The 26,953-nt window shown below is 55.3% G+C and overlaps 11 protein-coding genes across 11 annotated transcripts; 6 read left to right on the top strand and 5 right to left on the bottom strand.

Annotated features, from left to right (window-relative positions):
- The first annotated feature begins 50 nt into the window (after nt 1-50).
- On the top strand, nt 51-3,569 carry CAOG_06322 (M-phase phosphoprotein 10). Its single transcript, XM_004345021.2, has 2 exons — nt 51-121; nt 601-3,569. The coding sequence occupies exons 1-2, from the start codon at nt 73-75 to the stop codon at nt 3,426-3,428; spliced, it is 2,877 nt and encodes a 958-aa protein (XP_004345071.2). The 5' UTR covers nt 51-72; the 3' UTR covers nt 3,429-3,569.
- A 755-nt stretch (nt 3,570-4,324) lies between these two features.
- Nucleotides 4,325-4,868, top strand: CAOG_06321 (hypothetical protein; the record flags this gene model as incomplete). The annotated part of the gene is made up of 3 exons (XM_004345020.1): nt 4,325-4,368; nt 4,478-4,540; nt 4,694-4,868. The coding sequence occupies 3 exons, from the start codon at nt 4,325-4,327 to the stop codon at nt 4,866-4,868; spliced, it is 282 nt and encodes a 93-aa protein (XP_004345070.1).
- A 277-nt stretch (nt 4,869-5,145) lies between these two features.
- On the bottom strand, nt 5,146-7,243 carry CAOG_06320 (hypothetical protein). The gene is made up of 2 exons (XM_004345019.2): nt 6,550-7,243; nt 5,146-6,371 (listed from the first exon to the last, which is right to left on the bottom strand). The coding sequence occupies exons 1-2, from the start codon at nt 7,190-7,192 to the stop codon at nt 5,194-5,196; spliced, it is 1,821 nt and encodes a 606-aa protein (XP_004345069.2). The 5' UTR covers nt 7,193-7,243; the 3' UTR covers nt 5,146-5,193.
- Nucleotides 7,244-7,364: 121 nt separating this feature from the next.
- CAOG_06319 (hypothetical protein) lies at nt 7,365-8,495 on the bottom strand. Its single transcript, XM_004345018.2, has one exon. The coding sequence runs from the start codon at nt 8,434-8,436 to the stop codon at nt 7,618-7,620; it is 819 nt and encodes a 272-aa protein (XP_004345068.1). The 5' UTR covers nt 8,437-8,495; the 3' UTR covers nt 7,365-7,617.
- A 129-nt stretch (nt 8,496-8,624) lies between these two features.
- CAOG_06318 (hypothetical protein) lies at nt 8,625-11,681 on the top strand. The gene is made up of 12 exons (XM_004345017.2): nt 8,625-8,670; nt 8,747-9,079; nt 9,163-9,333; nt 9,440-9,553; nt 9,657-9,887; nt 9,966-10,192; nt 10,329-10,485; nt 10,553-10,672; nt 10,734-10,838; nt 10,954-11,092; nt 11,211-11,304; nt 11,397-11,681. Exons 1-12 carry the CDS (start codon nt 8,665-8,667, stop codon nt 11,605-11,607), a joined length of 1,908 nt encoding a protein of 635 aa, XP_004345067.2. The 5' UTR covers nt 8,625-8,664; the 3' UTR covers nt 11,608-11,681.
- A 93-nt stretch (nt 11,682-11,774) lies between these two features.
- Nucleotides 11,775-12,785, bottom strand: CAOG_06317 (60S ribosomal protein L43; the record flags this gene model as incomplete). Its single annotated transcript, XM_004345016.1, has 2 exons — nt 11,775-12,191; nt 12,783-12,785. The coding sequence occupies 2 exons, from the start codon at nt 12,783-12,785 to the stop codon at nt 11,916-11,918; spliced, it is 279 nt and encodes a 92-aa protein (XP_004345066.1). The 3' UTR covers nt 11,775-11,915.
- Nucleotides 12,786-13,001: 216 nt separating this feature from the next.
- On the top strand, nt 13,002-16,943 carry CAOG_06316 (ATP-dependent RNA helicase dbp4). Its single transcript, XM_004345015.2, has 7 exons — nt 13,002-13,024; nt 13,409-15,239; nt 15,390-15,680; nt 15,758-15,997; nt 16,086-16,172; nt 16,265-16,495; nt 16,578-16,943. Exons 2-7 carry the CDS (start codon nt 13,443-13,445, stop codon nt 16,821-16,823), a joined length of 2,892 nt encoding a protein of 963 aa, XP_004345065.1. The 5' UTR covers nt 13,002-13,024; nt 13,409-13,442; the 3' UTR covers nt 16,824-16,943.
- Nucleotides 16,944-16,961: 18 nt separating this feature from the next.
- CAOG_06315 (hypothetical protein) lies at nt 16,962-17,959 on the top strand. Its single transcript, XM_004345014.2, has 3 exons — nt 16,962-17,093; nt 17,435-17,603; nt 17,740-17,959. Exons 1-3 carry the CDS (start codon nt 16,983-16,985, stop codon nt 17,811-17,813), a joined length of 354 nt encoding a protein of 117 aa, XP_004345064.1. The 5' UTR covers nt 16,962-16,982; the 3' UTR covers nt 17,814-17,959.
- On the bottom strand, nt 17,809-18,898 carry CAOG_06314 (hypothetical protein). The gene is made up of 3 exons (XM_004345013.2): nt 18,554-18,898; nt 18,349-18,449; nt 17,809-18,277 (listed from the first exon to the last, which is right to left on the bottom strand). Exons 1-3 carry the CDS (start codon nt 18,879-18,881, stop codon nt 17,987-17,989), a joined length of 720 nt encoding a protein of 239 aa, XP_004345063.1. The 5' UTR covers nt 18,882-18,898; the 3' UTR covers nt 17,809-17,986.
- Nucleotides 18,899-19,068: 170 nt separating this feature from the next.
- On the top strand, nt 19,069-22,883 carry CAOG_06313 (valosin-containing protein). Its single transcript, XM_004345012.2, has 3 exons — nt 19,069-19,126; nt 19,307-19,405; nt 20,169-22,883. Exons 2-3 carry the CDS (start codon nt 19,377-19,379, stop codon nt 22,579-22,581), a joined length of 2,442 nt encoding a protein of 813 aa, XP_004345062.1. The 5' UTR covers nt 19,069-19,126; nt 19,307-19,376; the 3' UTR covers nt 22,582-22,883.
- On the bottom strand, nt 22,846-26,887 carry CAOG_06312 (hypothetical protein; the record flags this gene model as incomplete). Its single annotated transcript, XM_004345011.1, has 3 exons — nt 22,846-22,855; nt 23,011-26,589; nt 26,865-26,887. The coding sequence occupies 3 exons, from the start codon at nt 26,885-26,887 to the stop codon at nt 22,846-22,848; spliced, it is 3,612 nt and encodes a 1,203-aa protein (XP_004345061.1).
- Nucleotides 26,888-26,953: the final 66 nt, after the last annotated feature.

The raw sequence follows: 26,953 nt of genomic DNA, 5'->3' as shown, positions 1-26,953 counted from the left end.
GTTCTGCGTTTACTTTTAGCTGCACTCTCATCTCAGACAGTCAGTCTTTTCTTTTTTTCAGCAGTAGTTAGAATGGCTGGCGGCAGGCGCGGAAGAGCCAAAGCGGCCTCCAATGCACCAGGTACTCCCCCTTCCCCTCCCCCCATTCATCCATTCATCGATTCATCCATTCATTCATGCAATCATTCATGCAATCATTCATTCTATAAGCACCAGCATTCGAGTCCAGAGAGCAGCGTGTTGGCAGCAGCATGTTGTGCATTGTAATGGGGTTTTCCATTGTGGCAATCCACATGGCCCTTTACTCTCGACTCTCAATACGATAGCCAAGCCGCCCCCCCCCCTCCTCATTTCGACCTGCCTGTCACTGCGGATGACGAATCGCATTTACTATTACGAAAACAAACATCAAAAACACTCACATTGTCAGACCTGCGACTGACTGAGACTGAACGAAGCAGCAGCGCGACTGGATCCACGTTGTCCCCCGAGTTCAGCTTTCCCCCTTCCTCATACTCACTCAGACTCACTCATCCTCACTCAAACACTTAACATCAATCTCAACTTGAACACACACACTCTCTCTCTGGCTTCATACAGACACGCGTCTGGCACAGACATCCGCCGCTGCAGAGCATTTCCCACCGGCATTCGTCGCCAACCAGGGCGGACGCGGATCCAAGCGCGCGCTCGAGGACGTCGAGACCCAGGCTGCCTGGCTCGCAGACCGGCCCGAGGTGTTCTTGTCGAGCATTGTGGCTGCTGCGAGTGCTGCGGCAAACAACGCGGGTGCTGCGGATCCACTGAGCACGGCGAACGGCTCGTCGTCCCAGGCACAGCTGGTCACTGCGCTGCGTGCGAGCATTGCCGGTGCTGCAAAAAACCTGTTCGACTATGCACGCGCCATGGAAACGGGTGCGATCGGCAAGCCGCTCCACCCGTCACTCAAAAAGATCCCCATCAACGAGCTCGTTGTCGACGGATTCGAGACAGAGCAGATCTGGGAGGAGCTGCAACTCCGAAGCGGACCCGTCACTGCAGTCTTGGACCGCTCGGTCGACACGCTGCTCAGCAACCAAGCGACCATCCCCATTCTCAGGCAACAACAGGAGCAGGAGCGTGCTTCCCAGCGTGCGCTTCAAGAAGCCCCAATCTCGTCTGGCAAGCGTGCCAAGAACGCGCTCGGCGATGCGCTCGCCTCTGGTCTTGAGTTTGCCGACGAGAGCGACGACGACGCCGACATGGACCTCGAGGATATGGACCTGGACGGTGGCGAGGATGATGATGACGAGAATAATTACGATGACGATGAAGACGACGCGCTTTCCGACGAGATGGACAACCTCGACATGGACGGCGACGACGACGACGACGACGACTCTGAACGCGACGAACTCCCCGACAGCCACGAGGACGACATGTCTGGCCGCGCACCAACCAAAGAGCGCCAATCCTCCATTCTTAGCAACAACAAATCTCAAAAGCCATCGCGCTCCTCCAAGCGCGGCTCGGCGGTGGACGACGATTTTTTCAAGCTGTCCGAAATGACAAAGTTTTTGGAAGCCGCTGAAGACACCTCGCGAAGCAAGCGACGAGCTTCCCGCCACGCCGATGACGACATGGGCGAAAACGTGGAGGACGCCGACGAGGATGCTGAAGACGGCGAGGACGACGACGAAGACGACGAAGAAATCGACTTGTTTGTCGACCCCGACGAACTGGACGAGGACGATGACGATGACGACGACGCTGGCGACCGTGCAGAAGATGACGACAGCGATGCTGACAACGACGACGACGACGACGACGACGACGCGCACGAAGGCATGACGCTCTCACAAGCCGCCGACGCAGCACGGCGACGAGCGCGTGGCCTCAAGCCGCTCCCCGTCAATGGTGGCAAGGGCAAGGGCAAGAAAGGCGCCGCGGCCGCCGACGATGACGATCTTGATTTGGAGGACTCTGATTTGTTGCAGCAGTTGCGCGCCCGTGTCAAGGGCAGCAAAACACGCACCGCCAAGCGCAGCGCTGCCGAATTGACCTATGCCGACTTTTTTGCAGACCCCAACGCGAGCCGAAAATCTCGACCCGGTGCCGAAGACGGCGACGACGACGACGACGACAACGAGGCCGAGGAAGAAGACCAAGCCGAGGACGACGAGGACGACGAGCAGAACTTTGGCAGCGACGACGACAGCTCGCCTCGCATGCGTGCCAACAAGCGTCAGCGCGACTCTGACGAAGAGGCAAATGACGAGGACGACGAGGACGGCATGGACTTTGAAGCAGACGATGATATCGACCGCAGCGCAGAGGCGTTGTCGCGCATCTCGCCGTTTGAGAAAAAGTCCATGGCGCTCCAACGCCAGATTGCCGAGCTCGAGAGCGCCAACGTTGGAAGCAAGCCGTGGCAAATGGGCGGCGAGGCCAACGCGAAGGCTCGCCCTGTCAACAGTTTGCTGGAGGAAGACGTGCTCTTTGAGCGCACCTCGCGTCCTGCACCCGAAATCACCCAAGAAACAACGCAAACGCTCGAGGACTTGATTCGAGCGCGTATTCGCGACAGCGCCTTTGACGATGTGGCACCACGAAGACCGTTGCCCGACAAGGACAGTTCGCTGGCAAACAAGTCGCGGCAGGCGCTCAACGACGAGAAGAGCCAGGTCGGCTTGGGCGAGCTGTACGCCAAAGAGTTCCAAGACCAGCAAGCCAAGGCGCAGGCCGCGGCCAACGGGCCCTCTGCCATCGACGTCCTCACCGGTGCGACCGACGAAAAGAAGATCAAGCAGCACGAGGAGATTGATGCCTTGTACGCCAAGCTGTGCCAGAGCCTGGACGCCCTTTCCAACTTCCACTACACCCCGAAGCTTGCCAAGGAGGAAGTGGAGATTGTGTCAAACGTCCCTGCCGTCTCGATGGAAGAAATCATCCCGACCACGGTCGCCACCACCACGCTGCTGGCCCCCGAAGAGCTGTTTGCGAGCCGCTCCCGAGGCCAGGAGAAGGGCGAAAGCGAGCTCACCGATACGGACCGCAAGCGCGGACGCCGCAGCAAGAAGAACATGCAGCATCACAAGCGTGTCGATGCCGAGGCCAAGCAGCAAGAAGCCGAGCGGGCGGCCGTGGCGCAGGGCAAGTCGGCAACCTCGGCCCAGTCCAAAGACCAGGTTCTCGAAGGCGTTTTGCGTTCCGCCCAGCAAGGCAACGCGACCGTTCGCGTGGTTGGCAAGGCTGGCGCGCAAGCCGACGGCAAGAAGCAGTCCAAGGCGCTCAAGGCCGCCACGACCGTTGGCAAGAAGGACAGTGCGCTCACCTCGTCCACCGCCTTCTTCTCGCGTCTGCAAGACCAAGTTCAAGGAGGTGCGACCGCCGGCGGCAAGCCAAAAGGCGGTGCTGCGGCTCCCAAGGCGACGTCCTTCAAGTTGTAGACGAGCATTTGCAAGTGTTGCTTTTTTTCGCTGTCTCTCTTGTCTCTCTTCTCTCTCTTCTCTCTCTCTCTCCTTTCTTCCCTTTCGTGTCTCTCTTTGTCTCTCAATAATCAAATTGAACAATCGTTATTGCAAACAGCAAACCCATGTCGTTTTTTTGATTCCACGACCAACCGATGTTTCCATCCTAGCAATTCACCTTTTATTTCTTGTTTTCACCATTATACACACTTTCAATTCTTTAAGCAAAAGCACCTCATTCTTCAACTCTTACACAGCCACAATGGGTCGACTTGCGCGCTCGCGCTCCCATCACAAGAACAAGGAAGTCCACAGAGCGGCTCGCGTCCGCCACCGCGTCAAAGATACGTTGTTGTTGTTGTTGTTGTTGTTGTTGTTGTTGTTGTTGTTGTTGTTGTTGCTGCTGCTGCTGCTGCTCCAACCGCTCCCGGTGTTGTGTGCTTTGCAATGAGGTGGGGAAGGGGGTTGGGGAATTGTGAGTGAGTGAGGCAGCGAGAGTGAACACACGTGGAGATTGAGTTTGGCTGGAGCAGCACTAGCAGGTCCCTCCTCCCCATCCGCTTCAGCACACCAGCCACCCCCACCCCCGAATAGTAGAGCCGAGACCAGCGTCGCAATGCCATCAGAATCGCCCTTGGTTGAACCACCCCCGCATGTTCAGTCCATTTGGCTGATCGTTTGTTTGCTGACCTGCAACTCGCTCTGTACTTGCTGTCGTGCTCTCGTCAACCTGGACATGCTGCCGTGCATCGATTCGTCATCCATGCGGACGTATCTACTCGTTCTGATGGACCTTCGGACGAGCACATCTCGATCAAATTCTGGACGACCTCAAGCCCGAGAACGTTGACAAGCTGACTACCCAACCCATCTCGATGGATTTGCCCGGTCTTGGCCAGTTCTACTGTGTTGCATGCGCGTAAGTAGAAGTAAAAGTAGATGTGTGGGGGCACGTTAAGCAGGAAGCGGTGCTGCGTTTCCGCTTTGGATTCACATTTGGTTGTTTCGGCTGTGATTCTTCGCGTCAGACGCTACTTTATCGACGAGCTTTCGCTTAACGTGCACTTCAAAAGCAAGGTTCACCGACGAAGGTAATCGTCACATCATGACTGACTGTCTGCGAAAGCTTGTGTTCGATTTGTGTTTTGTTTCCAAGGCTTTTTCCCACGACGCTCAACAATTTCCGTCGCGTGTGGTGCTGGGACTCTTCCTTGAATGCCAACCGTGATATTGTCATTCCGCAGATTGAAGGAGCTCAAGGAACCCGCATATACTCAAGAAGATGCTGAAGCGGCTGCAGGCATGAGCACGACTCTTACTTCCCGCTCCAACGCTGCTGGTGCTTCCGGGAGCGGCACAACATCTACTGCTGCATCATCATCTGCGCCCGCACCAACAGCAACCTCCATGGATGCTTGATTTCGTTTTGAGATGATACTTTGGAGTCGTGCGAGGTGGTTTGTGACCCCTTTCTGCACGATGGTTCTGTGCCCCATTTGTTATGACAATACGATGAATGATATTCACACCCGCCCCCCCCCCGCTTGCAAAAAAACCGAGTCCTGCAAGTGAAGGAATGTCCGTGAATGCTATCACTTGAAACCCCAACGTATTTTGACGAATACTGTTCCGTTGCCATTGCATGGTTCACAAATGCATCTTGTGTGTCATTGTAATCTGGAGTGACAACTAGAAACGATTTAAAAGTACAGTATATTATGGCAAAAGCTACAGCAGAGGCCTATCAATCACTGCCGTTTCCTTCACTGCCAACAGATTTGGGTTTGGGGTCCGCCCGGGTGCGCAATGCGCTTTGAACCAGCTCTTGCGAAAACCGCGGGTCCCGGAGGTGGCCAGGGCCCTTGTTGCCGGAACCCTTGCTGCCTTCGCGTCGAATGTTGTTAAAGCCCTTGTTGCCGCGGTCGACAAAACTGCTGCTGCTCTCAAGAATGCTGGGTCGAGGAATTGTCACCTTGCCTCCAGCGACTTCATCAGAAGCGGAGGCGGTGGCGGATGTGGGAGTTGGAGCTTGGCGATGCTCGGAAGTTGCTTCCGACCGTGCTGTTGAATGGCTGGCTGGAGCTGCTGGCCGAGCCGGCGTGGCGCCGCTTCCGGCCCCGGCGACGCGGTCGTGCTTGCTGAGCTTTGCGGGACTGGTCATGGCCAGACGCTCCAGCAAGAGATCGTAATTTGTCAGGTCTTCCAACCGGGTCACAATGCGGGGCTCTGCAATGTGAACGTCTCCCTGTTGGGTTCGAAGAATTTCGGTTGTAGTTGCGAGCGAGCCGACGGCAAGGCCAATGTCGGAAATCAGCGAGCGAATGTAAAAGCCCGAAGCGACGCGGGCGGAAATGACAAAGTACGGCGGCGCAAATTCGACGAGCTCCAACGCGTAGCACACGGCCGGGCGCTGTGCGGGAACAAAAGTCTTTGCCAGCTCGCTGAGCGAGCTCAAGCGGTAGTGCTGTGATGCCTCGTCAATCAGTTCGTACTGACGGAAATCGTCCGCTTCCGGTTGCTGCTGCTGCTGCTGCTGCTGCTGCTGCTGCTGCTGCTGCTGCTCGCGTTCCATTTTCCGAGTAAACTCTCCGCGCCAAGCTTGGGCGTGAGACGACAGACGCATACCTTGGAGCTTGACGGCGCTAAACCTTGGAGGGGCTTGGATAATATTGCCGCGGAACTTGCCCAGCGCCTCTCGCAGCATCGCCTCTGTCACGTGCTTGTGGTTGCGCGTCTCCAGAACGATGCCGTGGGTATCTAGTGAATCGGTGACGTAGCCCAGCTCGCCGACCGCCAAGTAGGACTTGTGCACATGGTTGAGGTAATCGTGCAGCACGGGAGTCTGGTTGCCAACAGCAAGCACCATGACACCACTGGCGAACATGTCCAGCGCGCCACCGTGTCCGCACTTTGCGTTGAGCGCTGTGAAGTTTTGAGTGTGAGATGAAGCGAGGGGAGGGGAAAGGAGGGGGCAAGTATTCAAACAACGTGTGTGAGAAACATCAGCAATTCGACACAAAACAACCCAGCCTTGTGCTCGTGCCCATCAACCCGATTTCCCCCTGTCCTCCTTGTTGCGCCGCAACGTCACGTCACGTACTATTCTTGACCATCTCGACGATGGTGGAGGCACGCATTTCCGGCGGCTTTGCGACGCCCAGAATGCCATGCACCGGGTTGGACCCCAGCCGCTGGTGCCGGAAGTTGGTTCGACTTGCGACTCTGCTCTTTGTCTTGAGATCAGCGTTCCAGTGGCCAGACTGGGCTTGGAAGTTCTGAAATCCGACGCGGTCGTCTGCGAATGCATCTGGGCGGCCGTCGATCAGCTTCTGAATCACCGGAATGGTCTTCCACTCGTCCCACAGCGGCGTCTTTGGGTAGATGCGCCACTTGGCAACATTCGGGACCATGACATGGCCAATGGAGCTCGGATTGGCGCCCTCGCGGAACACGAGCGTCTGAGGTTGAGCTTGGGACTGAGCTTGGGACTGAGCTTGAGGCTGCTGGGCGCTTGGCTCCTGTGCTGTGCTTGTCTGAGTGTGATTACTCTGACTGGTGGGCTCTGTCGATGGAGTCGCCTGGGTCGCCTGGGTCGCCTGGGTCGCTTGGGTCGCTGGCGTCGCTTGGACTGCGGCTTGAGCAGCTGCAGAAGCATGGCGGTCTTGGCTGAAGAAGCGCGTGGACGGCCGACTGCTGCTCGTCCGCTGCATGGCTTGGTGCTCTGATGGGTGCTTCAGCGTCATGCAAGTCAGTGGAGCACAGATGGGGATGGCTGCTGCTGCTGCTGCTGCTGCTGCTGCTGGTGCGATGGCGTGGAGCGCTCGGCTGGGTGCATGTCGAAGGGCAGCGCGTGCGGACTGTGCACAACAGCGAGCGTGGAACATGATGACAGAACAACAAGACAAAAAGGACAACTGAGCATGCATGGTTTATTATTTCTAGGTAGGTATAGTATTGCATCGAGTCACAAAGGAGCGATACAGTAGCAAGGACGAGTACAAGAATCTATTGCTATTGAAGTACTGTAGATGGATTGTTTCATTTTTGATGATCAACACCAAGCAGCAAAGGATGCTAGGCACTGCAGCTTGGGGTGTGTCGGATTTTAACTCTGTCGGCAATGGAAGGGGCGGAACAGCATGCAAAACACTGGCCAAAAGCCAATTCATCATCGCCCGGACGGCTTGCCATGCGCACTCGGTGACGCGGCGGGCGCACTCGGTGAAGCAGCGGAAGCCTGAGCAGCAGCTGCTGCTGCAGCCGGAGTGTGTGTGTGCTTGCGCTGGTTGATCACAATGGCGAGCGCCTTCTTGACACTCTCAAACTCGAGCTCGCGCTCGCGCTGCGACGGCGGGCGGAGGGTGATTGACTTGGCAAAGGCCCTGCGAGCTCCAAGGGTGCGCTCTACACGAGTTGACACCAGGGACGGCGTTGGCGGTGCGCGCTGGCTGCCATCTCCAGCGACGGGCACCAGACCGGCATTCGCATCGATCTCGCCTCGGGACGGCCATGCCTTGGCTCCGGGAACGGGCTCGGTTCTCCGCGAACCAGCACCAGCACCAGCACCAGCACCAGCACCAGCAGCAAAGTCACTTGCATCCGTCTCGGCAGGATCCTCAATCGTCGCAGCGAATGCATCGTCCGAGCGTGAAGCAGCAGACTTGCGTCGGTCTTGGCGAGACGGCGAGCTCTGCTGCCACTGCAAACCCTCGTCGCCACCACCAAAGTCATTGCCTGCGTCGCGTGTGCGATGGCGCATCGGCCTGCCATTCCACGCGGACGCGACCGACGGCACCGACGCGGAGGTGCTCAAGCGGCGCACCGCGTGGAGGTCGTCTTGGCGCTGCTGCGGCGTCATTGCGCCCGCTTGTGTGCTGCCATTCAACCCGGAGGTGCCTGCATGGATGAGACGCACAAGCGCAAGTTGCTGTTGCGGAAGAATCGCAGCTGCACTTCGAACGAGCCGCAAAGAAGCCAAAAGCGTCATTCTTGTCTGAGATGAGTTTTGAAAGTCTACTGTAAACAAACAGAATGAAACAACGAAACTCAGACTGAGCAATGAAATGTGACAGACACAAGACGTGTGTATTGAGATTGAGAGTGACTTGAAGCTTGAATACATGTATCTGGTTTACTGTATGCTGCTGCTGCTGACCTTTGCCTCAGTCTACTAAAGCTTTGAAGGGTGGAGGTCGCACATTGTCTCAGACGAGAGATGCAGGTCAGCAGTTTTGAGAACCATCTCGCCGTCCTCAACTCTTCTTAAAATCAATCTCACGCTAACGCAATAATGACAGACGCAGGGACTGCCGGTCGTTGTCGCTGGTGCGAACGTCGTGGTCATCCAGCCGGGCAGTCTGTACCTGAGGATGGGCGTCGCGTCGCAGCCATTTCCATCGACGCGCCTGAACGTGCTCGCAGTCCGCCGTCCAGACGGGGCTGCTGCTTCCACTACTCATCATCATCATCATGCTGCAGCTGCTGCTGCTTCTGAGGGAGCTGAAGCGCAGAACAAGCCAGCGATGGCGGATGCTGCTGCTCCTGCGCCGATCGCTCAACCCGGCGATGCCAACTCAGACCAGCATGCACCAGCCGCAGAGCCACTCGCAGATCAGGATGCAGGGACAGACGTAAGGCTCATCCTGATGCAAACGGGGCAACCCCCTCGACTCACGGTCTGAAACAATAACCGGACTGATTCTTCAATGCTCAGACTTTTCAGCCAATGAAGGTGGACGACAGCGAAAACGAGCAGGCCAAGACAGACCCGAGCGCGTCAGAAACTGCTGTACTCTCGCCTCGAGAGCAAATCTTCCAAGCGATGGAGAAGCACACAAGACGAAAAGCCATGGAATTCAAGAAGGTGGAAGGTCTTTTCAACCAGGTGAGTGAGTGCACAGTCGTCTCTCAAATATCGGTCGTACTGTGTATCTCACTTGCATTGAAAACCCTTGTGTTGTTGATTGCGATGCATCGTTGCCATCCCCCAGTGTCTATCATTCAACGACGGAGCAATACCAGATCGGATTTCGCAGCACGACGATCAGCACCATCGTGAGTTTACCAATGTTCGGTCTGCGCCTCCGTTTGTATTTGGCGATCAGGTAAGTTGGGAAGCACAGACGAGCGTGACTGGGATACAACGCAGAGGCACGGTGATTGTGATGGCGTCTAATCTGCTTGCGCTGATTCTGGCTCCGATACCAGGCTCTGGGCATCAATCCTGCAGAGCCATACGATGTGGTATGGCCATTTGCAAGAGGCCAGCCATGTCGAGATACAATTGTGACAGTTGGAAGCGAGCCAGACACTCCCGACAGCCTTCCCATGTATCGAGGGACTCTTTGCGCTGGAGTCGAATCCATCGTGACGTGCATCGCCGCAATATGGCGTTCCATGTTAGAACAGGACTTGCGAATCCCTGCTTTGCAGTTCTCGGTGAGCTTGGCAGAAGCCGGAGTTTGGTGGCGCTTGCTGAAACGACCGCTTACTTTCTTGTCCCTCTCTTCCAAGCAGAATTATAAAGCCGTTATTATCGTCCCTGATTTTGTCGATCGAGGAATGATCAAGCTCTTGATGAGAGTGGCCCTGGAGGAGCTACAGTTCCACGCAGTCATGCTCCAGCAGGATTCCTCCGCCGCAACATTCGCCGCCGGCATTTCGTCAGCGTGCGTGATTGATATCGGAGATCAAAAGATCTCTGTTAGTTGTGTGGAAGATGGCATCGTCTTGGGAAACACGCGGTAAAGCTCAACAACAATTTCTGTGTTGATCGAGTCTCGCTTGTCCGCTCTGCTTTCTCACTTTGGATGTTGTTTGTTTTTGTTATTGTTGCTGTCACATGATGCTTGTGGCTGGATCCGGCTGTTACTTGAGCAGCGTGCTGCTGAACTACGGTGGCTACGAAGTCTCGGAAGCGTATGGCTGGTTGCTTCAACGCCTAGGTTGCGCTTTTGTCGGAAAACTAGACCTTCGACAGCCGCACAACTGGCACCAACTGCGGGAATGGAAGGAAGCGCATTGTCATCTAGTTCCTGTACGTTGCCTGTTGTCGTTGTTGGTTGCGTGGGTTGCCCTTTCTAATCGATTCTGCTCTCCAACAGCAAGAAGATACGTTCCCTCCTTCGTATATTCAAACTCTCAATTGCCATATTCGCTCGTTTGGCAAGCCAACATTGTCGTACAAGTGCCGCGTGTCGGATGAGCCCATCAAGGCACCGATGGTACGACTTGCTGCTTGGATCGCATTTTAGGTGCGTTTGCTGACTCGATTGGTGATAACAGGGTGTCTTCTTCCCAACGGCATTTTCCATGGCGCACTCTCCCTTGATGCGGCTCATCGAGAACGTAACGGAGGATTGCGAGGATGTCTTTGACACCACACGCGAGGTCAGCCGTCGTCTTGTTTGTTGCGATAGTGACGATGAACGAACATCATTTGTCTTGCTGATCTTGGCGTTCAATTGCTTTGTTTGTTTTTTGCTTTGGTATTGCTGCGAAGCAGATCACTCAAGAGCATGACACCATGCTGGTGCAAGTTGCGCTCCAAGCCACCGAATGTGGCGAATTTGCGCAAATTCGCTCTGCATCTTCGCCAGTCATGTCCCTCGATGAAGCTGTATTATGCAGCATTGACCGTTGCCGTACGTATTGTTTGGTGATGGGGATACTGAGGCGTAAGCGGTCCAGATTCCTGCCCAAAAAAAAAAAAAAAAAAAAAAAAGCCGTTTTTGCTCACACGCTCTGCTGCGCTTTGTCCAGCTTCTGATGACATGCGGCGGCGCATGTTGCAAAGTATTCTACTCGTCGGAGGGGGAGCCAAAACAGCAGGACTAGAAGCGATGATTGAAGCAAGGTTTGTCGGACTCGTATTCTGCTGTGACTGGTTCTTGTCACTGATTCGTTTCCCTTGTGGTGCAACCGATATTTTATCATGGATGACACCAGAATTGCCTGCGAGTTGGCAAGACAAAACCGCAGCGCGCAACCGGTCGTGCTGAGCAATGTCAGGAATCTCGACTCCCAGCACATTTGTTGGAAAGGCGCAACCGTCACGGCGCGACTCCCAGGATCCGACGACATGTTCATTCTTCAGCACGAATGGCGCAAACGCAAGCTGCAAGCGGTCAAAGCCAAGACCATTTTCGCGTGGAATTGACCGATCTGTGTTGTGCGCGGCTTTGCAATAAATTAACCGGCTGTCGCTCAATTCGAGACTTGCACCAACCTCTCACTCTCTCTCACTCTCGTCTCTTCGATACTGCAAATAGAGAAAGACGCGACCCCCCCCCCCCTAATGAAAGAACATCATCTGGCGGGAGAAATAAACGAAGGACTAGGTTTTTGTACTCGTGACACTACACACCATACAAAATGCTCATCAAATCAAGATTCAATGGTTGTTGCGAGAGCAGCGAGAAAAGCACAATTAAGAGCGGGAACTTGTGGAGTGTAATAAAAGGGGCTTTACGAATCCTGGAGTTCGCGCAGGCGGCGGATGGTGCTGCGGACGGTGGCAGCGGCCATGGTGCTGACGGTCCAGGCACCACCGGCAACAGTGCGGGAGCAGCCACGGCAGTTCCAGATGCCAACGGCAGTGCGTCGGACGCTGTCCTTGCCGCAGAACATGCAAGTGTACTTGGCGTGTTGCGAGATTTCCATCTTCTTGACGAGCTTACGGAGCGAAGCACCATAGCGGGTGCCGTACTTGCCGGAAACGCCGACCTTCTTGGTGCGCTTAGCCTATTTTGGAGGATGGAGGATGGTAGAAGAAGTGAGCAAAGCAGGCGGAGAGCAAGGGGTGGAGAGAGGGTGGGGCGAAGAGAAAAAAAAAAAGTTTAGAGCACCGTTCTCCAACTGTTGCTGCCTTGTCGAGCGAACGGTCGGGCTTTGGCGAGTGCTGTGGTGGTGGCAGAGTCACGGGGATTCGTGACAGAGCGCGAGCGCTTTGCTGCCGAAGCGGGATTGAGCAAGAAATGGAGCGGGACGAAGAGAAAAAAAAAAAGTTCTCCTTCTGTCGCAGCCCTTTTTCAACGACAAAACGCCGTCGCCCTCGTGCAGGCCTGGACCTGAAGAGATGCATGCCGAATCCTACAAGGCTGGAGGCTGGACGATGCGGTGGCGATGCAGCGCGAGGCAATGCTGGCCAGAGCCGAAAATCAAAAAAACGGACCAGACGAAAAACCCAAACTTTTTCCACCACCCAACCTTCCGGCCTCGCTCGTTCGCATCGCCGCATTGCACCCATCACCTGCAACCATTGAATCGTGTGTGTAACATCCCCATGTATCGGATTCAGCGCAGAGCGGGGCGATTCGTGTGACCGATGTGTACCATTTGATGAACAAGAGAGAGCGAGCGTTGAAACCGGTCAAATCGGGGTTTTCACAATTGCAAAAACAAAAAAAAAAAATTGTAATTCGAATTCAAAGCTTTTATGTTTCTTTCGTTGTGCTGCAAACGTTGAGGTTGTGTAGCCGCCCGCTCAATGCATCATTCATAGTATGATATTTAATGTCATTGGATGAGCGGCTTTTGCTGGGGGTTCAGTCTCCAAATCGCTCCATCAACAACCGGTAAGCCAATTGCTCCACAGTGACTCTTTGATTGTTGTGGATATCACAGCTCAATGACCAGGTCTATCATTGAGAGGGTGAGATGGACCTGGGAGTGGGGAAGCGGATCGTTGAAGTTCGGCTCTATGAGAACAATTCTGAGCATTTTGGTGCTTGTGTCATCGCTTGCTCCCATGTGGAACAAAGGGCGAGTCAAACCCTGGGCGGATCGATCGCCGCTGGCTGTGTCGAGCTGTGCTTGCGCAAGCTGTTGCACAGGCTGCTCGATGAGTTGAGTTGGTGCTCGAGGCTCATGCAACATTTTGTGTTGCGCAGCTGCGAGCGAGCGAGCGGCCATTGGTTCAACTCAGTGCGCGCTCACTCACCTTCACCGGCTCCTTGCAGTTTGGACTGAAATCACACAACTAGCTTACAATCGATGGCCAAGACAAGCGCACACAGCCCAGCCGCACAGGGCAAGCGACCACAGCAGCCGCATGGCACCAACAAGGGCGCACGTGTGGCACGCGGGCCGGCCAGCCAGACCCAGACGCAGTCCCCGCGCGGACGAGCAGCAGGTCGTAATGCATCGCCACGAGGGCAGAAAGGTCGCGCCGACGACGACGAGGAGGACGAGGACGAGGACGAGGACGATGACGACAAACCCAACGAAGACGAAGACGACGACGACGACAATGAAAAGCCACCAGAAGCAGACCCAGAGCAGATGCGTCGCATCAACGCGCTGCTGAGCCAGATGGACAGTCGCTCGGGAGACGCAGCGGGCAAGAAGCCAAAGAACCAGCAGGCCAACCCGCCAGCCAAGGGCAAGGGCACGCGCAAGCAACGAATGCAGGAGGAGACGCGCGAGATTGCCGAGCTGACGGCACGCTGCAACGCACTGCCTCGCTCCACGGACATCATTGGTGCTCGATCGGCCGCTGCACCAACGACGAATCAAGAAGCGAGTGATGAGACGCCCAAGAAGGCCGATGCTACAGCCACAACCACCACTCCATCCACTTTCACACGCTTTGCAGAGCTGCCCTTGTCGTCGCGCACGCAGGCCGCACTCCGCGACTGCGCATATGTCAAACTGACCGAAATCCAGCGAGTGTCGCTGCCCGACGGCTTGGCAGGTCGCGACGTGCTCGGTGCCGCCAAAACCGGCTCGGGCAAGACGCTCGCCTTCCTGTTGCCTGTGGTCGAGCGCCTCTACCGCCTGCGGTGGTCCTCGGAGGACGGCATTGGCGCCATTGTGATTACGCCCACCCGCGAGCTTGCCTTCCAGATCTTTGAGGTGCTGCGCAAGATTGGTGCGCGCCACGAGTTGGCCGCAGGCTTGGTCATTGGTGGCAAGGATGTAGAGCAGGAGAAGGAGCGCATCAACGGCATGAACATTCTCGTGTGCACGCCCGGACGCTTGCTGCAACACATGGACGAGACGCCAAACTTTGACTGCTCCAACCTGCAGATGCTCGTTTTGGACGAGGCCGATCGCATCCTCGACATGGGCTTTGCTCGCACGCTGGATGCCATTCTGGACTTTCTGCCCCGGTCGCGCCAAACCCTCTTGTTCTCGGCCACCCAAACCAAGTCCGTGCGCGATCTGGCGCGCCTGAGTCTCACCTCGCCCGAGTACGCCGCCGTGCACGAGCACGCCAAACACAGCACCCCGAAGGGTCTGTCGCAGTCCTACGTCGTGACGGCCCTTCCCGACAAGCTGGACATTTTGTACTCGTTCATTCGCACCCACACCAGCTCAAAAACGCTCGTCTTCCTGTCCAGCTGCAAGCAGGTGCGATTTGTGCTCGAGACATTCCGACGACTGCGCCCAGGCGTGCCGCTGATGGCACTGTATGGCAAGCAAAAGCAAATGAAGCGCATGGCCATTTACAGCGACTTTGCGAAGAAGCCTTCCGCCGTGCTCTTTGCCACCGATATTGCCGCTCGTGGTCTCGACTTCCCCGCCGTCCACTGGGTCATCCAGGTCGATTGCCCGGAAGACGCCAGCACGTATATTCACCGCGTCGGGCGCACTGCCCGTGCCGACAAGAGCGGCAACGCACTCCTGATGGTTCTCCCGTCCGAAGAGAAAGGCATGGTTGCCACCCTTGCCGAGAAGCGCATCCCCATCGAAAAGCGTGAAATCAACCCCGATCGCAGCTCCAGCATCCGTCCCAGCCTTGCAGCCTTCTGTACACAAGAGCCCGAGCTCAAGTACCTGGCTCAAAAGGTGAGGTTTTGCTGGAGGTTGCGGTTTTTTTTTTTTGTTGTTGTTGTTGTTGTTGTGTTTTTGTTGTTGTTTTTTTTTTGCGTTGTTGTCCGTGAAAGCGACTCACCTCATTGCTCCATTTGGCTTCCTTCTGATTTTGTATTCTACTAGTATTTCGTCTCGTACATGCGCTCGGTCTTTTTGCAACCCAACAAGCAAGTTTTCGATGTGCACGCACTCCCTGCGGAAGAGTTTGCGCTGTCCCTCGGTCTGCCTGGTCAGCCGAACATTCGCTACTTGAAGAAGGTCAAAAAGGTCCATGGACCTGCGGCAAGCGCTGCTGCAGCCGCTGAAGATGGCTCGGAGGACGATGGCAGTGACGACGACGACGCAAGCGATGACGACTCTGACAGTGACAATGAAGACAAGAGCTGGGGCGCTGAAAGTGCTCCCAAAGAGAAGGTATGGCGCTTTTGCATCCACCATTGGCGAGCAGGGCTGGCCTTTGGACTGACTCGTTTGCGATTCTTGTTCTTCAGGCAAAATCCAAGATCGACCGCATTCGCCTTCGCCAAAACCAAGGAGTCTTGTCAACTGCATGGCAAAAGCTGCGTGAGCAGGACGAAGAGACGGGCGAGGATGACCTGCTGGTGCTCAAACGCCGCAACCACGGCGTCGATGGTGTGGACGACGATGACGATGCCCCTGAGGAAGCAAAGATCAATCGTGACGGCACTGCCATGGACACGGCCGAAGAGGCATCCTCGAGCAAGAAGAAGGTACGGAGCAGCGCATGCATGTGGTTTTTGTGGTTTTTGTGAAAAATTGCGGTTGCTGACTCGCTAGTCTTGTATTTTTGCTCCGTAGACCCTTACTCGCGCAAAGGTGGCCAAGAAGCTCATCAACGCTAATATCAAGGCGAATACGAAAGTCGTATTTGATGATGACGGCTTGGTGAGTGTGTCGGACCCTGAAAAATCGTTTGCTTTTTTGTTTGTTTTTTGACGGTTTGTCCTCACCTTTAATTTCCTTTCCACGGCAAATAGGCACTTGACGAGTCGGGCAAGGTCGTGGAGGACGGCATTGTGAGCATCCCAGATCCGGAAGTAATCGAGGAGCCGCGACCCAACGTGCCCGTCACGATCGAAGAATCCAAGGCACGCATGAAGGAGGCGGATCGTCTCGATCGCTTGGCCGAGCGCCGTCGTGTGCAAGAGAAGCACAAGGAGAAGTCTCGCAAGGCCCGTGAGAAGCGACAGGCTGAAGCTGCGGGCTATGTAAGTTTTGTGGGGAATGGGGTTTTTGAGTGTGTATGGTTTTAGTTTGCAATCACTCACTCCGCTATTTCCTTCCTGTCAGCTCGAAATGAAGTTTGGTGCTCAAGGTAACGACCAAGAAGAAGAGGATGATGAGGATGACGACGATCAAGACGACGAGAACGAAGATGACGACGATCAAGACGAGCCAGAGCCTGTGCGCAACCATGGCCGCGGCTCAAAGCGTGGACATGAAGACTCGGACGGAGCCTCTGCCAAGCAAGCGAGCAAGCGAGCGCGGTCTCTTGTCGATGATGAGGAGCTGGCATTGGCGCTGCTGCAAGGCTAATTTTCGGGCATTCAGTCGTTTGGGATTGCTTCAAAAAAAAAAAAGACAATGCTGTCGTCTTTTCGCTTGTTCCTATGTTGTTGTACCATACCATACCATCCCTATCAAATCAGTTTTGGGTTGCTTCAGTCAACTTTCTAAGCAAACAATCATAAAACAATGGCACAAGACGAAGCGCCCTCTGAATACCCTCCCACCCCTCGCGTCAACAACAGCATGCTGGCTGCCAACGTCGATCGGTTCGTCCGCCTTGTCGGCACTGTGATGAAGGTACCGTTCAACCGCTCAACAGAGGCCGCACAGCCCAAAACACACACACAAAAAAAAAAAAGTGAAAAAAAGTGAAAAAAAAAAAAGCGCGGGAAGCACAAAACTCAATGCATGCAACCAACACGCGCAATGAAGCGTTCATGCTTTGTCTCGTGAGAAGCGCCGTCTCGCTCGAGGGGAGAGTAGACAGTCGGTGCTTGTCATCCACTTTGCGGGCATTTGGCGGCTGTGCAGACGGGTGCAGCGAAAGAACTGGCTGTGGAAAGTTGGGGAAACTGGTTTTCCCGCCAAAACAACCAAAACCTGCGACTCACTCCCCAGTCCACCCCTCGACTCTGCAGATCAACCAATCCACTGTGACGATCAGGACCAGCGACAAGGGCGAGACCATTGTGCACACCAACTCGAACGCCGTCTACGCCGAGGGCGACGTGATTGAGTACATTGGCAGCGTCCAGCCAGACCTGTCGCTCGTCGCAGAGACGTTTGCGCCCTTCCCCAAGTCCTTCAGTAAGTTTGTTGTCGTGTTTTGTGCAACTTGATTTGTGGATGGATGATTGATGTTTGACTGGCAATCATTGCGTTTTGGCCGTTTTTCTCATTTTCTGTGCGTTTCGACTTGTCTTCAACCTTCGTGTGGCATCAGACATGGACAATTACAACACAATGATCGAATTGGCACGAAAGCAGTACCATCTGTTTTCGGCAGTGCCATACTAGGAAGGCATTTGTATTTTTGGGCGATTGATGCGTGAATTTTGTTAGCTTTGCTGTTGTTGTTGTTGTTTAGGGGGGGAAAAGTGCAGCTCGTGTTGTCTGTTTCTGTATTGGAATCAAAAGCATGAACTTTTGCTGTATTGGAAAAGAAAACATGGTGTGCTCCATGTGTTATTTCAATCTGAAGTGGATGGCTTGAGAATCGAGGCAGCGGCAGCTTCGGGCTCTGCTGGACCACCTTCTCCCTCCTCTTCTTCTTCACTATCGTCCTCGTCGTCATCGTCGTCATCCTCGTTGGTGGCACGTTCACCGCCAGTCTTTTGACCACCTTCTTGCCGTGCTTTCTTGTTGCGGAGCTGTTGCAGCTGCTTTTTTCGTTGGCGCTTGGATCGCTTCTTGGCCAACGCCGCGGCCTCTTCCTCTTTGAACTGCTGTGCTCGTGCGTGGAATTCGTAGTCGGCACGTTCCTACGATTGCGTTGTCTCCCGAGTGAGATACAGAGATGTCAATCGCAGCAACTCAGCAAGCTTTTCCTTACAGCCTCGCTCATCTCGTCCAGTGCTCGCAAGCGTGCCTCCTCCCTCCGCTTTGCATTGCGGTATACGTGAAACTCGCCACTGCCAGCGCCAGCGGTCGAACCTGATGAGACGTTATGAGAAAAGATTGTGAGAAAGAGTGTAAGAAAACAGTCTGAGCCAAAAAAAAAAAAAAAAAAAAAAAGCATTGTCCTGCGGCCTGCTCACCAGCGACATGGTGGATCAAGTCCTTGGGGCCTCGAGGCGCGCGATGCTTGCTTGGCGCAGCAGGGAGCACAATCTCGCGCTCTGGATGCTTCATCAGCGCGTCGAGCTGCCGTCGTTGCGCATCGGCCGCCGTCGCCGGTCCAACGTGTCCGCCACCCGTCGCCGCCGCCGGTCGTCGAGCGTTGTCTGCTGCGCCTGATGCATTGTTCCTTGGTTCTCCTCGGCCTCGGCCACGGTCTGATGCTCCTGACGCTCCGGACGCTGCTGGGGCTGGATCTTTCGGCGCATCAAACCGGCCAGCAGGCAGCTCAAACTGCTGCGCGTTCATTTGCTGCTTGAGGTCAAACAAAAAAGGACTATTCAATGCAATGATGATGATGATGATGTTGCTGTGGATGTGGCAGCAAACACGATGATGGATCGATGGATGGATGACGTGCACTTTGGGCTGAATTGGATCATCTCGAAACAGTAGAAAAAGGCGACCGTCTCGATTTGTGCTGACGACAGTTCATTCGTGTTTTTTTATTATTTTTTTTATTTTTACGTGTCTCTTCCCTTCTTTGTTTCAAGGTTTGTTCTCTCTCTCTTCTGCGTGCATTACATTGAGGCCTTGCTTCTCCTCTTGCTCTTGTTGCTCTCTTTGGTCCTTGGTTGTTGCTCTTTGGTCTTGGCACTGTTCAACTTGAAATGCTCACAGTTCGTTCGCTTTTTTTTTTTTTTTTTTTTTTTTGGTTTTGGTTTCCGTTCCAGGACATTGCTCCCCCCGTCATCCACATTGCTCGAGCTTCTTTCGTTTGACTAGCAACTTCATCATCAAACCATGGCCAAGCCCGTAGACAACAGCAACGAGTACGTTTCCGTTTTGCCCTTGCATTGTTAAGCCGCCTCGTCATCTTTTTTTTTTTTTCCTTTTTTTTTTTTTCTTTTTGGTGCTCTTGGCTCTTTGCGCGCCATCGCACAACACTCGCGCTTGTGTCCGGGGTGCAACCCTTGCCCCGCGTTGCTCCATGCTCTGCATGAAGCCGCCTGTGCATCTACTGCGATGAGTGATGCGCGCAGACGCCTCTCCTTTTGCGCAACGACTTTGCAACACAACTTCTGTGATGACGGAAGCCGAAAGAAACACACAAAAAAAAAAAAAAAAATTATTCCAGAACTCTGTTTTTTTCGCGATCGCTGGCTTTTTTTTTTTTTTTTTTTCCGCGTTGGCAAATCCAGCTTCTCGCTCTCCTTGCGTTTGTGGTGGTTGCAAAAGACCGTCGTGTGCACGCACCAGCAGCTGCGAGTGGAACGTGCAGAAACGCAGTGTGCTGTTCGTGTCGTTTTGACGGCGAATTTTTTGCACTCTTTCTGGAAACTGTGAAGAACTCTTTTTTTTTTTTCTTCCTCTTCTTCTTCTTGAGCTTCTCGATTCCCGATTGTTGAATGGTGATCACGAACGACATTCATTCTCCTTTGCTGCGATTCTTTTGTCTTCTTTGTTGTTGTTTCTATTTCGACTTGGTGGAACACCATTTTGCTTTCCGTTCAACTGAAATTGCTCAATCACCTCCACTTTTTTTTTTCTTTTTTTTTTTTTTTTTTTCGCCCTCTTCTCCCTCTTTTCTTCCAGCGAAATCGCCACCGCCATCCTCAAAAAGAAGTCGGCGCCCTTCCGCTTGATTGTGGACGAGGCGCTGAACGACGACAACTCTGTCGTGTCGCTCAGCCAGGCCAAGATGGACGAGCTGCAGCTCTTCCGCGGCGACACGGTCATGGTCAAGGGCAAGAAGCGCCGCGACACGATCTGCATTGTGCTGTCGGACGACGAGTGCCCGAACGAGAAGATCCGCATGAACAAGGTTGTGCGCACCAACCTGCGCGTGCGCCTCGGCGACATTGTCAGCGTGCACGCGTGCCCCGACGTCAAGTACGGCAGCCGCATCCACGTCCTCCCCGTCGACGACACGATCGAGGGCCTGACTGGCAACCTGTTTGAGGTCTACCTCAAGCCGTACTTCCTCGAGGCCTACCGACCCGTCCGCAAGGGCGATCTCTTCCAGGTCCGCGGCGGCATGCGCGCTGTCGAATTCAAGGTGGTCGAGACCGACCCCGCGCCGTACTGCATTGTCGCGCCCGAGACTGTCATCCACTGCGAGGGCGACCCGATCAAGCGCGAGGAGGAGGAGGAGACGCTCAACTCTGTCGGCTACGACGACATTGGCGGCGCCCGCAAGCAGCTCGCCCAGATCAAGGAGATGGTCGAGCTTCCCCTGCGCCACCCCCAGCTCTTCCAGTCGATTGGTGTCAAGCCGCCACGAGGCATTCTGCTGTACGGCCCTCCCGGCACGGGCAAGACGCTCATTGCGCGCGCTGTCGCCAACGAGACGGGCGCCTTCTTCTTTTTGATCAACGGCCCCGAAATCATGTCCAAGCTGGCCGGCGAGTCGGAGAGCAACCTCCGCAAGGCCTTTGAGGAGGCCGAGAAGAACGCCCCCTCGATCATTTTCATTGACGAGCTCGACTCGATTGCGCCCAAGCGCGAGAAGACGAACGGCGAGGTGGAGCGCCGCATTGTTTCGCAGCTCCTCACGCTCATGGACGGCCTCAAGAGCCGATCCAACGTGGTCGTCATGGCTGCCACCAACCGCCCCAACTCGCTCGACCCCGCCCTCCGTCGCTTTGGCCGCTTTGACCGCGAGGTGGACATTGGCATTCCCGACGCGACTGGCCGTCTCGAGGTCTTGCGCATCCACACCAAGAACATGAAGCTGGGCGCGGACGTCGACCTCGAGCAGATTGCCAACGAGACGCACGGCTATGTCGGCTCGGACGTTGCTGCGCTCTGCTCGGAGGCTGCCCTCCAGCAAATCCGCGAAAAGATGGACTTGATTGATCTCGACGCCGAGACGATTGATGCCGAGGTCCTCGACTCGCTGGCCGTGTCGCAAGACAACTTCCGCTTTGCGCTTGGCGCCAGCAACCCCAGCGCACTGCGCGAGGCTGTGGTCGAGGTGCCCAACGTCACCTGGGCCGACGTCGGTGGTCTCGAGAACGTCAAGCGCGAGCTGCAAGAGCTCGTCCAGTACCCTGTGGAGCACCCCGAAAAGTTCCTCAAGTTTGGCATGAGCCCGTCCAAGGGCGTCCTCTTTTACGGCCCGCCCGGCTGCGGCAAGACGCTGCTGGCCAAGGCCATTGCCAACGAGTGCCAGGCCAACTTTATCTCGATCAAGGGCCCCGAGCTCCTCACCATGTGGTTTGGTGAGTCCGAGTCGAACGTGCGCGATGTTTTCGACAAGGCGCGCTCAGCCGCGCCCTGCGTCCTGTTCTTTGACGAGCTCGACTCGATTGCCAAGTCCCGCGGCGGCTCGAGCGGCGACGCTGGCGGCGCTTCTGACCGTGTCATCAACCAAATCCTCACCGAGATGGACGGCATGAACGTCAAGAAGAATGTCTTTATCATTGGCGCCACCAACCGCCCCGACATTATCGACTCTGCTGTGCTCCGCCCCGGCCGTCTCGACCAGCTCATTTACATTCCTCTGCCCGACGAGCCATCGCGCCTGGCCATCCTCAAGGCTGCCCTGCGCAAGTCCCCCATCGCCCCCGACGTGGACATTGACTACCTCGCCCGCTCGACCAACGGCTTCTCTGGTGCCGATCTCACCGAGATTTGCCAGCGCGCCTGCAAGCTTGCCATCCGCGAGTCGATCGACAAGGAGCTTGCCCGCGAGCGCGAGCGCAAGGCCCAGCGCGAGGCCAACCCGGACGCCATGATCACGGACGATGCCGACGAGGACCCCGTCCCCGAGATTCGTCGCGACCACTTTGAGGCCGCCATGAAGTTTGCCCGCCGCTCTGTCAGCGAGACGGACGTCCGCAAGTACGAAATGTTCTCGCAGACCCTCCAACAGTCCCGCGGCTTTGGCAACAACTTCCGATTCCCCGGCGCTGCCCCCGGCCAAGCTCCCCCTGCTGCTGGCGGTGCTCCCGCACAAGGCGGCAACTTCCAGGACAACAATGCCGACGACGATTTGTACGCTTGAAGGAAGCAGAGGTGAAAAAGAACCAACAAAAAAAAAAAGTAACCTTGTGTGTGTTTGTGATGTATTTCCACCTTTTTTTTTTTTTTTTTTTTTTGTTTTTCTGTGTGTTTAACCATTGAATTTTGTTGTTGCCGTTGTTGTTGTTGTTGTTGTTGTCTCTTGCTAAATACACGTGAATGAAATGATGCATGCGTTTACGATGCTCGAATCGCCCTTTGTTGATCGTAGTTACGAACTCGGCTCATCCCTAGTCGGGCTTCCCCCTCATTCTTCACTACATTCTTAGTAAACGATACTTCCGCATACATTTCGTACGCTTCAGTAGTGATTCTAGGCTGCTTTCGGAAGGAACTGGCGCCGTAGGCCCTCCAGCCAGTGAAAAAGTCTGGATGCTGTGCGCTGTAGCAACCCCAGCGCTGGAAGATGTACCAGTTGTCGTCATGCTCACCACCGCGCCGAACAAACGCGTTCTCAGGGTGATCGCCGAACAGGTTACATTCGACCGCGCGGTCCACATGGGCTGCATTGGTCAAGTAGACGCCGGCCTTGCATGAGGGACGCTCCATGCACGCTTGCTTACACTGGGCGAAAGAGACGCCCTTGACCTGATAGATGCCAGCCGGTCCGTTGTCGCTCGCACGGTTTGCAGATTGGATGACCTCGGACCACGACTCGTGCTGGACTGGTGCACAAGTCGTGTGTGGATTCTTGCACATTGTACAAGCTTCTCCATTAAAGTAGCGGCTTGAATCACCACACGACGAGCAGACAACGCCATCAGGAAGGTTGACAATGTCCATGTGCGTGTCTGCCACGTCCTCGTTCGACGCTGGCACCTGACGAGCAATCAGCCTGCCTTGCTTGGGGTCCTCTGCCATGACCATGTGATTGCTTGCCGAGATGACTTGAGAGAGGGTGACATAGTCGCCAAAGTGCACTCCCACCTCGTCCGCCTTGGCCGGGACTTCGCAGTCAGCACCAGGTGTGTTTGCGCACACTTGCAGGTAAAAACGGGTCAAAAGGTCGAGCTTCAAGCCGACAAGCTCCTGGTTGGTGCCATTGGACAAACGCGAGACAGCCAGCACCTGCAGCACGGGCACCAACTTGTACTTGATCGGAACTGGATTCTTCGACACCGTCGTGCTCCACTCCTTGTCACCGTCCATGTTTGTGGGGTCTTCCGGATCATTTGTGCCTGCGGTTGGGTCACCACCCATGAACGTCTCGCGGCGGGACTCGGTGCGATCCTTGACGGCTTGCTTAAGGGAGCTTTGCTTGTTGATGCTCAAGGACGTGTCGATGGAGCTCGACTCGATTCCAGAAGACGAAAGCGACAATGATGACTTGAACGCATCCGACTGTTCCACGCTCGACTCAAACTCGGTTTGTGCCATGGTGTACACTCGAATGGACTTCCCGCCCATGTGGACGCCGATGAGGGTGTGGGTCCCCACCTTGTCCAAAAACCGAAGGTAAAGGTCGCCACAGTTTGCATGGATTGCGGTGCACGCCGAACGATCCTTGCTCACTCCAGCGTGCGAGGGAAGCACAAGACCATCACAGCACGCGGGCGGCGGGAGCGCGTTGAACATCTCAATGACATGGTCGGCGAGCGGAGGCGTGTCATCCAGGAACTCTGCCACATATGTCAAGACGGTGCCAATGGTGGTGATTGAAACAGATTCGGACGACTGATGCATCTCTGAGGCCTGCTTGTAGTCGTTCGACGCCGAAAACTTGGCACCTCCACCTTCAACGAGAGCACTGAACGAGAAGGAGGTTTCGATGGACACGTCCACTTCCAAGCTTTCTGCGTACTCCGACGAGGTCGTTACGAGGTGGGAACGACTGTCAAACTGCGCGGAAGCGTACGGAATGACGGCGACGCGGTCAGGAAGCATCGTGCTGCCATCAGCGGTCATGCGACGCATCGAGTAATCCACCTTGAGGACAGGCAAGGTGAACCCGGGATCGACACCGGACGACGGAAGAGGGTTGCCCTTGAAGATGTGGTATCCGAATCCGAGCATGCCAATGTTCTTGTACGACGTCACGCCACTCCCAGGCATGTTGATTGTCGCTCGTGCAGATGCCATACGAGCGTCCAGCTCCAGCTGCTCGAGAGCAACCGTTTTGGTCGGCAGATCGGACTCTTGGCGAGTGTGGGACGCAGACAGCTCGTTTTGCAGATCGACCACCTCGAGTTCGACGGACAGCTTGGCCAAGTCCATGCTTGTGCGTGAGTCGACAACTTGGCTCTCGAAACGCGCTGACAGCGTGTCGCGAGCAATTTGCGCAACAAGCAACTCGGCGGAGAGGTGCGGCTCGCCTAGTTGGATCAAGGATTCAACACGCGAGATTGTGCTGTTGAGTTCGAGGATGCGGGTCTTGGCGAGAATTGGCCAAACGGCAGCAGATGGATCGAGGCCTGTGTTGACATTGCCGTTCGAGCAGCCATCACGCGAGTAGCACGACTCGAGGGCACTCGGAGGATCAGAAAGACGTGCACATTCGGATGGAGTTGCAGTGGGCCAGAAATGCGGCGGATGGGATGGATCGCGGCGAGTACAGGTGATGTTACGAGTGCGAGTGCCAGCGCCGCACGCAGGTTCACAGGATGACCACGTCGACACTTCCCACTTGAGCTCACATCCAGAAGTGCAGTTGCAGCTCGGGCAGGTTGTGGAGTTTGGCATCTGCAGACCGTGCATCTCACAGAGAGACGCCGAAACTGGAACTTCCGAGCCGCTACTGCCAGTGTTGTGCAAGCATTGAAGCGTCGATTGCCGCGCCTCGGAAAACTGGCACGAGGTTTCAGTGCAAAGACAATTGCCACAGAGCTGTCGATACTCGTAGTCACAATCGAAAGCATCGCATGCAACTGTTGCGGGCGGGCGAGTGCTGGACCGACAGAACGAATCGTCCACGACAATGTATTGAGGCTGTCCGTTGTCGCTGTGGGTGCGCTCATAGCATTGAATGGTTGCATGTTGAACACCTGCGCCGCATCGCGCAGAACAGTCGCTCAACGAAGTGTTACGCCAAAGGAAGCGTCGCAGGTTGAACGACAGAGTGAACTCGTCACGGTCGAAACTCGCTTTACCGACTTGGTCCAGGTCGAGGCGGAGAGCTAGTCCGTTGTTGGCAAGATCACCATTCAGCCACGAAGCCACCAAATCATCGAGTGCGGACTCAAAGGATGCATCCATGACAACCCGCTGCTGGTTGTCGCTGTTGGTGATGTCGAGCTGTGCGATGGCGGCTGAATTGAGCTGCGGCAGTGAGCTCGTACTAGCTGGGTGCCAGTCAGAAAGCACCGAGTACACCAGGTAATTCTGTGGACTGGAGGCCAAAACGGAAGCGCCCAGTGATGCATTCGAGACGTGGACCACCTCGCCAGCCAAGCGAATGTCGTTGGCAAGATATGCCAGATCAAACGACACAAGAGGGAGACAATCGCGCTCAAAGCCGCCAATGACACGGACGCGATCAAGTGCGAGCTGCACAGCACGATCAGAGACGCCCTGAATCTCCAGGTAAGCGGCCTGGGTGGCATCCACATTCGCCCAGATGTGTGTGCGTTGGCCAAAGACGCGAGTCGAACGAAGCGGCAGGTCGGCAGAATTGTACAGGACAATATCAAACACCTCAGCGTAGTGCGCTGGATGCTCATCCATGTACACAGTCGGAATGGAGAGCTCGACTCGATGTACGACAGCCGGTGCATCAAAGGTAACACGCCAGACAGGCTTCAACCCGGAAGCACTGATGGCAGGCATGCCAATGTTGCTTGTGGCATACTGTGCATCCGTAGCCGGAACCGTATAGGGCTCATTGTGCGTGTCATTGCCAACCTGCGAGGTCGAAGGAGTTGTGCGCCAGATGGCCTCGCGGCCGACTGCCAGAAACTCCAGCTGGTCCTCGGCAATTGACAGGTCGACGAGGTACTGCGACTCGGGTGAAGTAACCTCACGACGGCTACGGCGGCTGCGACGCTCATCATCCGCACTGGACAAAGGATAGAGAGCAAGCGGGTCTGAAGCGCGAGGAGTCGCAAGATCAAAACCGTATGTGATGAGGCTGGCAGCACGGAAACGACCCGCCGCCAAATCGGCCGCCGCGTCGATGAAGTGGAATGGACTGTTAACACAGATGCTCGTTGTCTTGGAGGATGCTGTGTGAAATCCTGAAATAAACGACTGCAACTGCCCATTGGTAGCCGAGAAGGGGAAGGTAAACGTGAACTTTGGCGCCTTCGCATTGACGAACGAACTGATGGTCACGGCCACAATGTCAGCTGTAACATTGAGAAATTCAAGCGAATCCAAGTCGTGAATGAACGTGGTGATGAATGAGCCGCACGATGTGGGTA

This window comes from Capsaspora owczarzaki (genome assembly GCF_000151315.2).
Source record: "Capsaspora owczarzaki ATCC 30864 unplaced genomic scaffold supercont2.11, whole genome shotgun sequence".
NCBI lineage: Eukaryota > Filasterea > Ministeriida > Capsasporidae > Capsaspora > Capsaspora owczarzaki.
The sequence above is the reverse complement of the archived record's forward strand: the minus strand, read 5'-3'. Positions and strand labels throughout refer to the sequence as shown.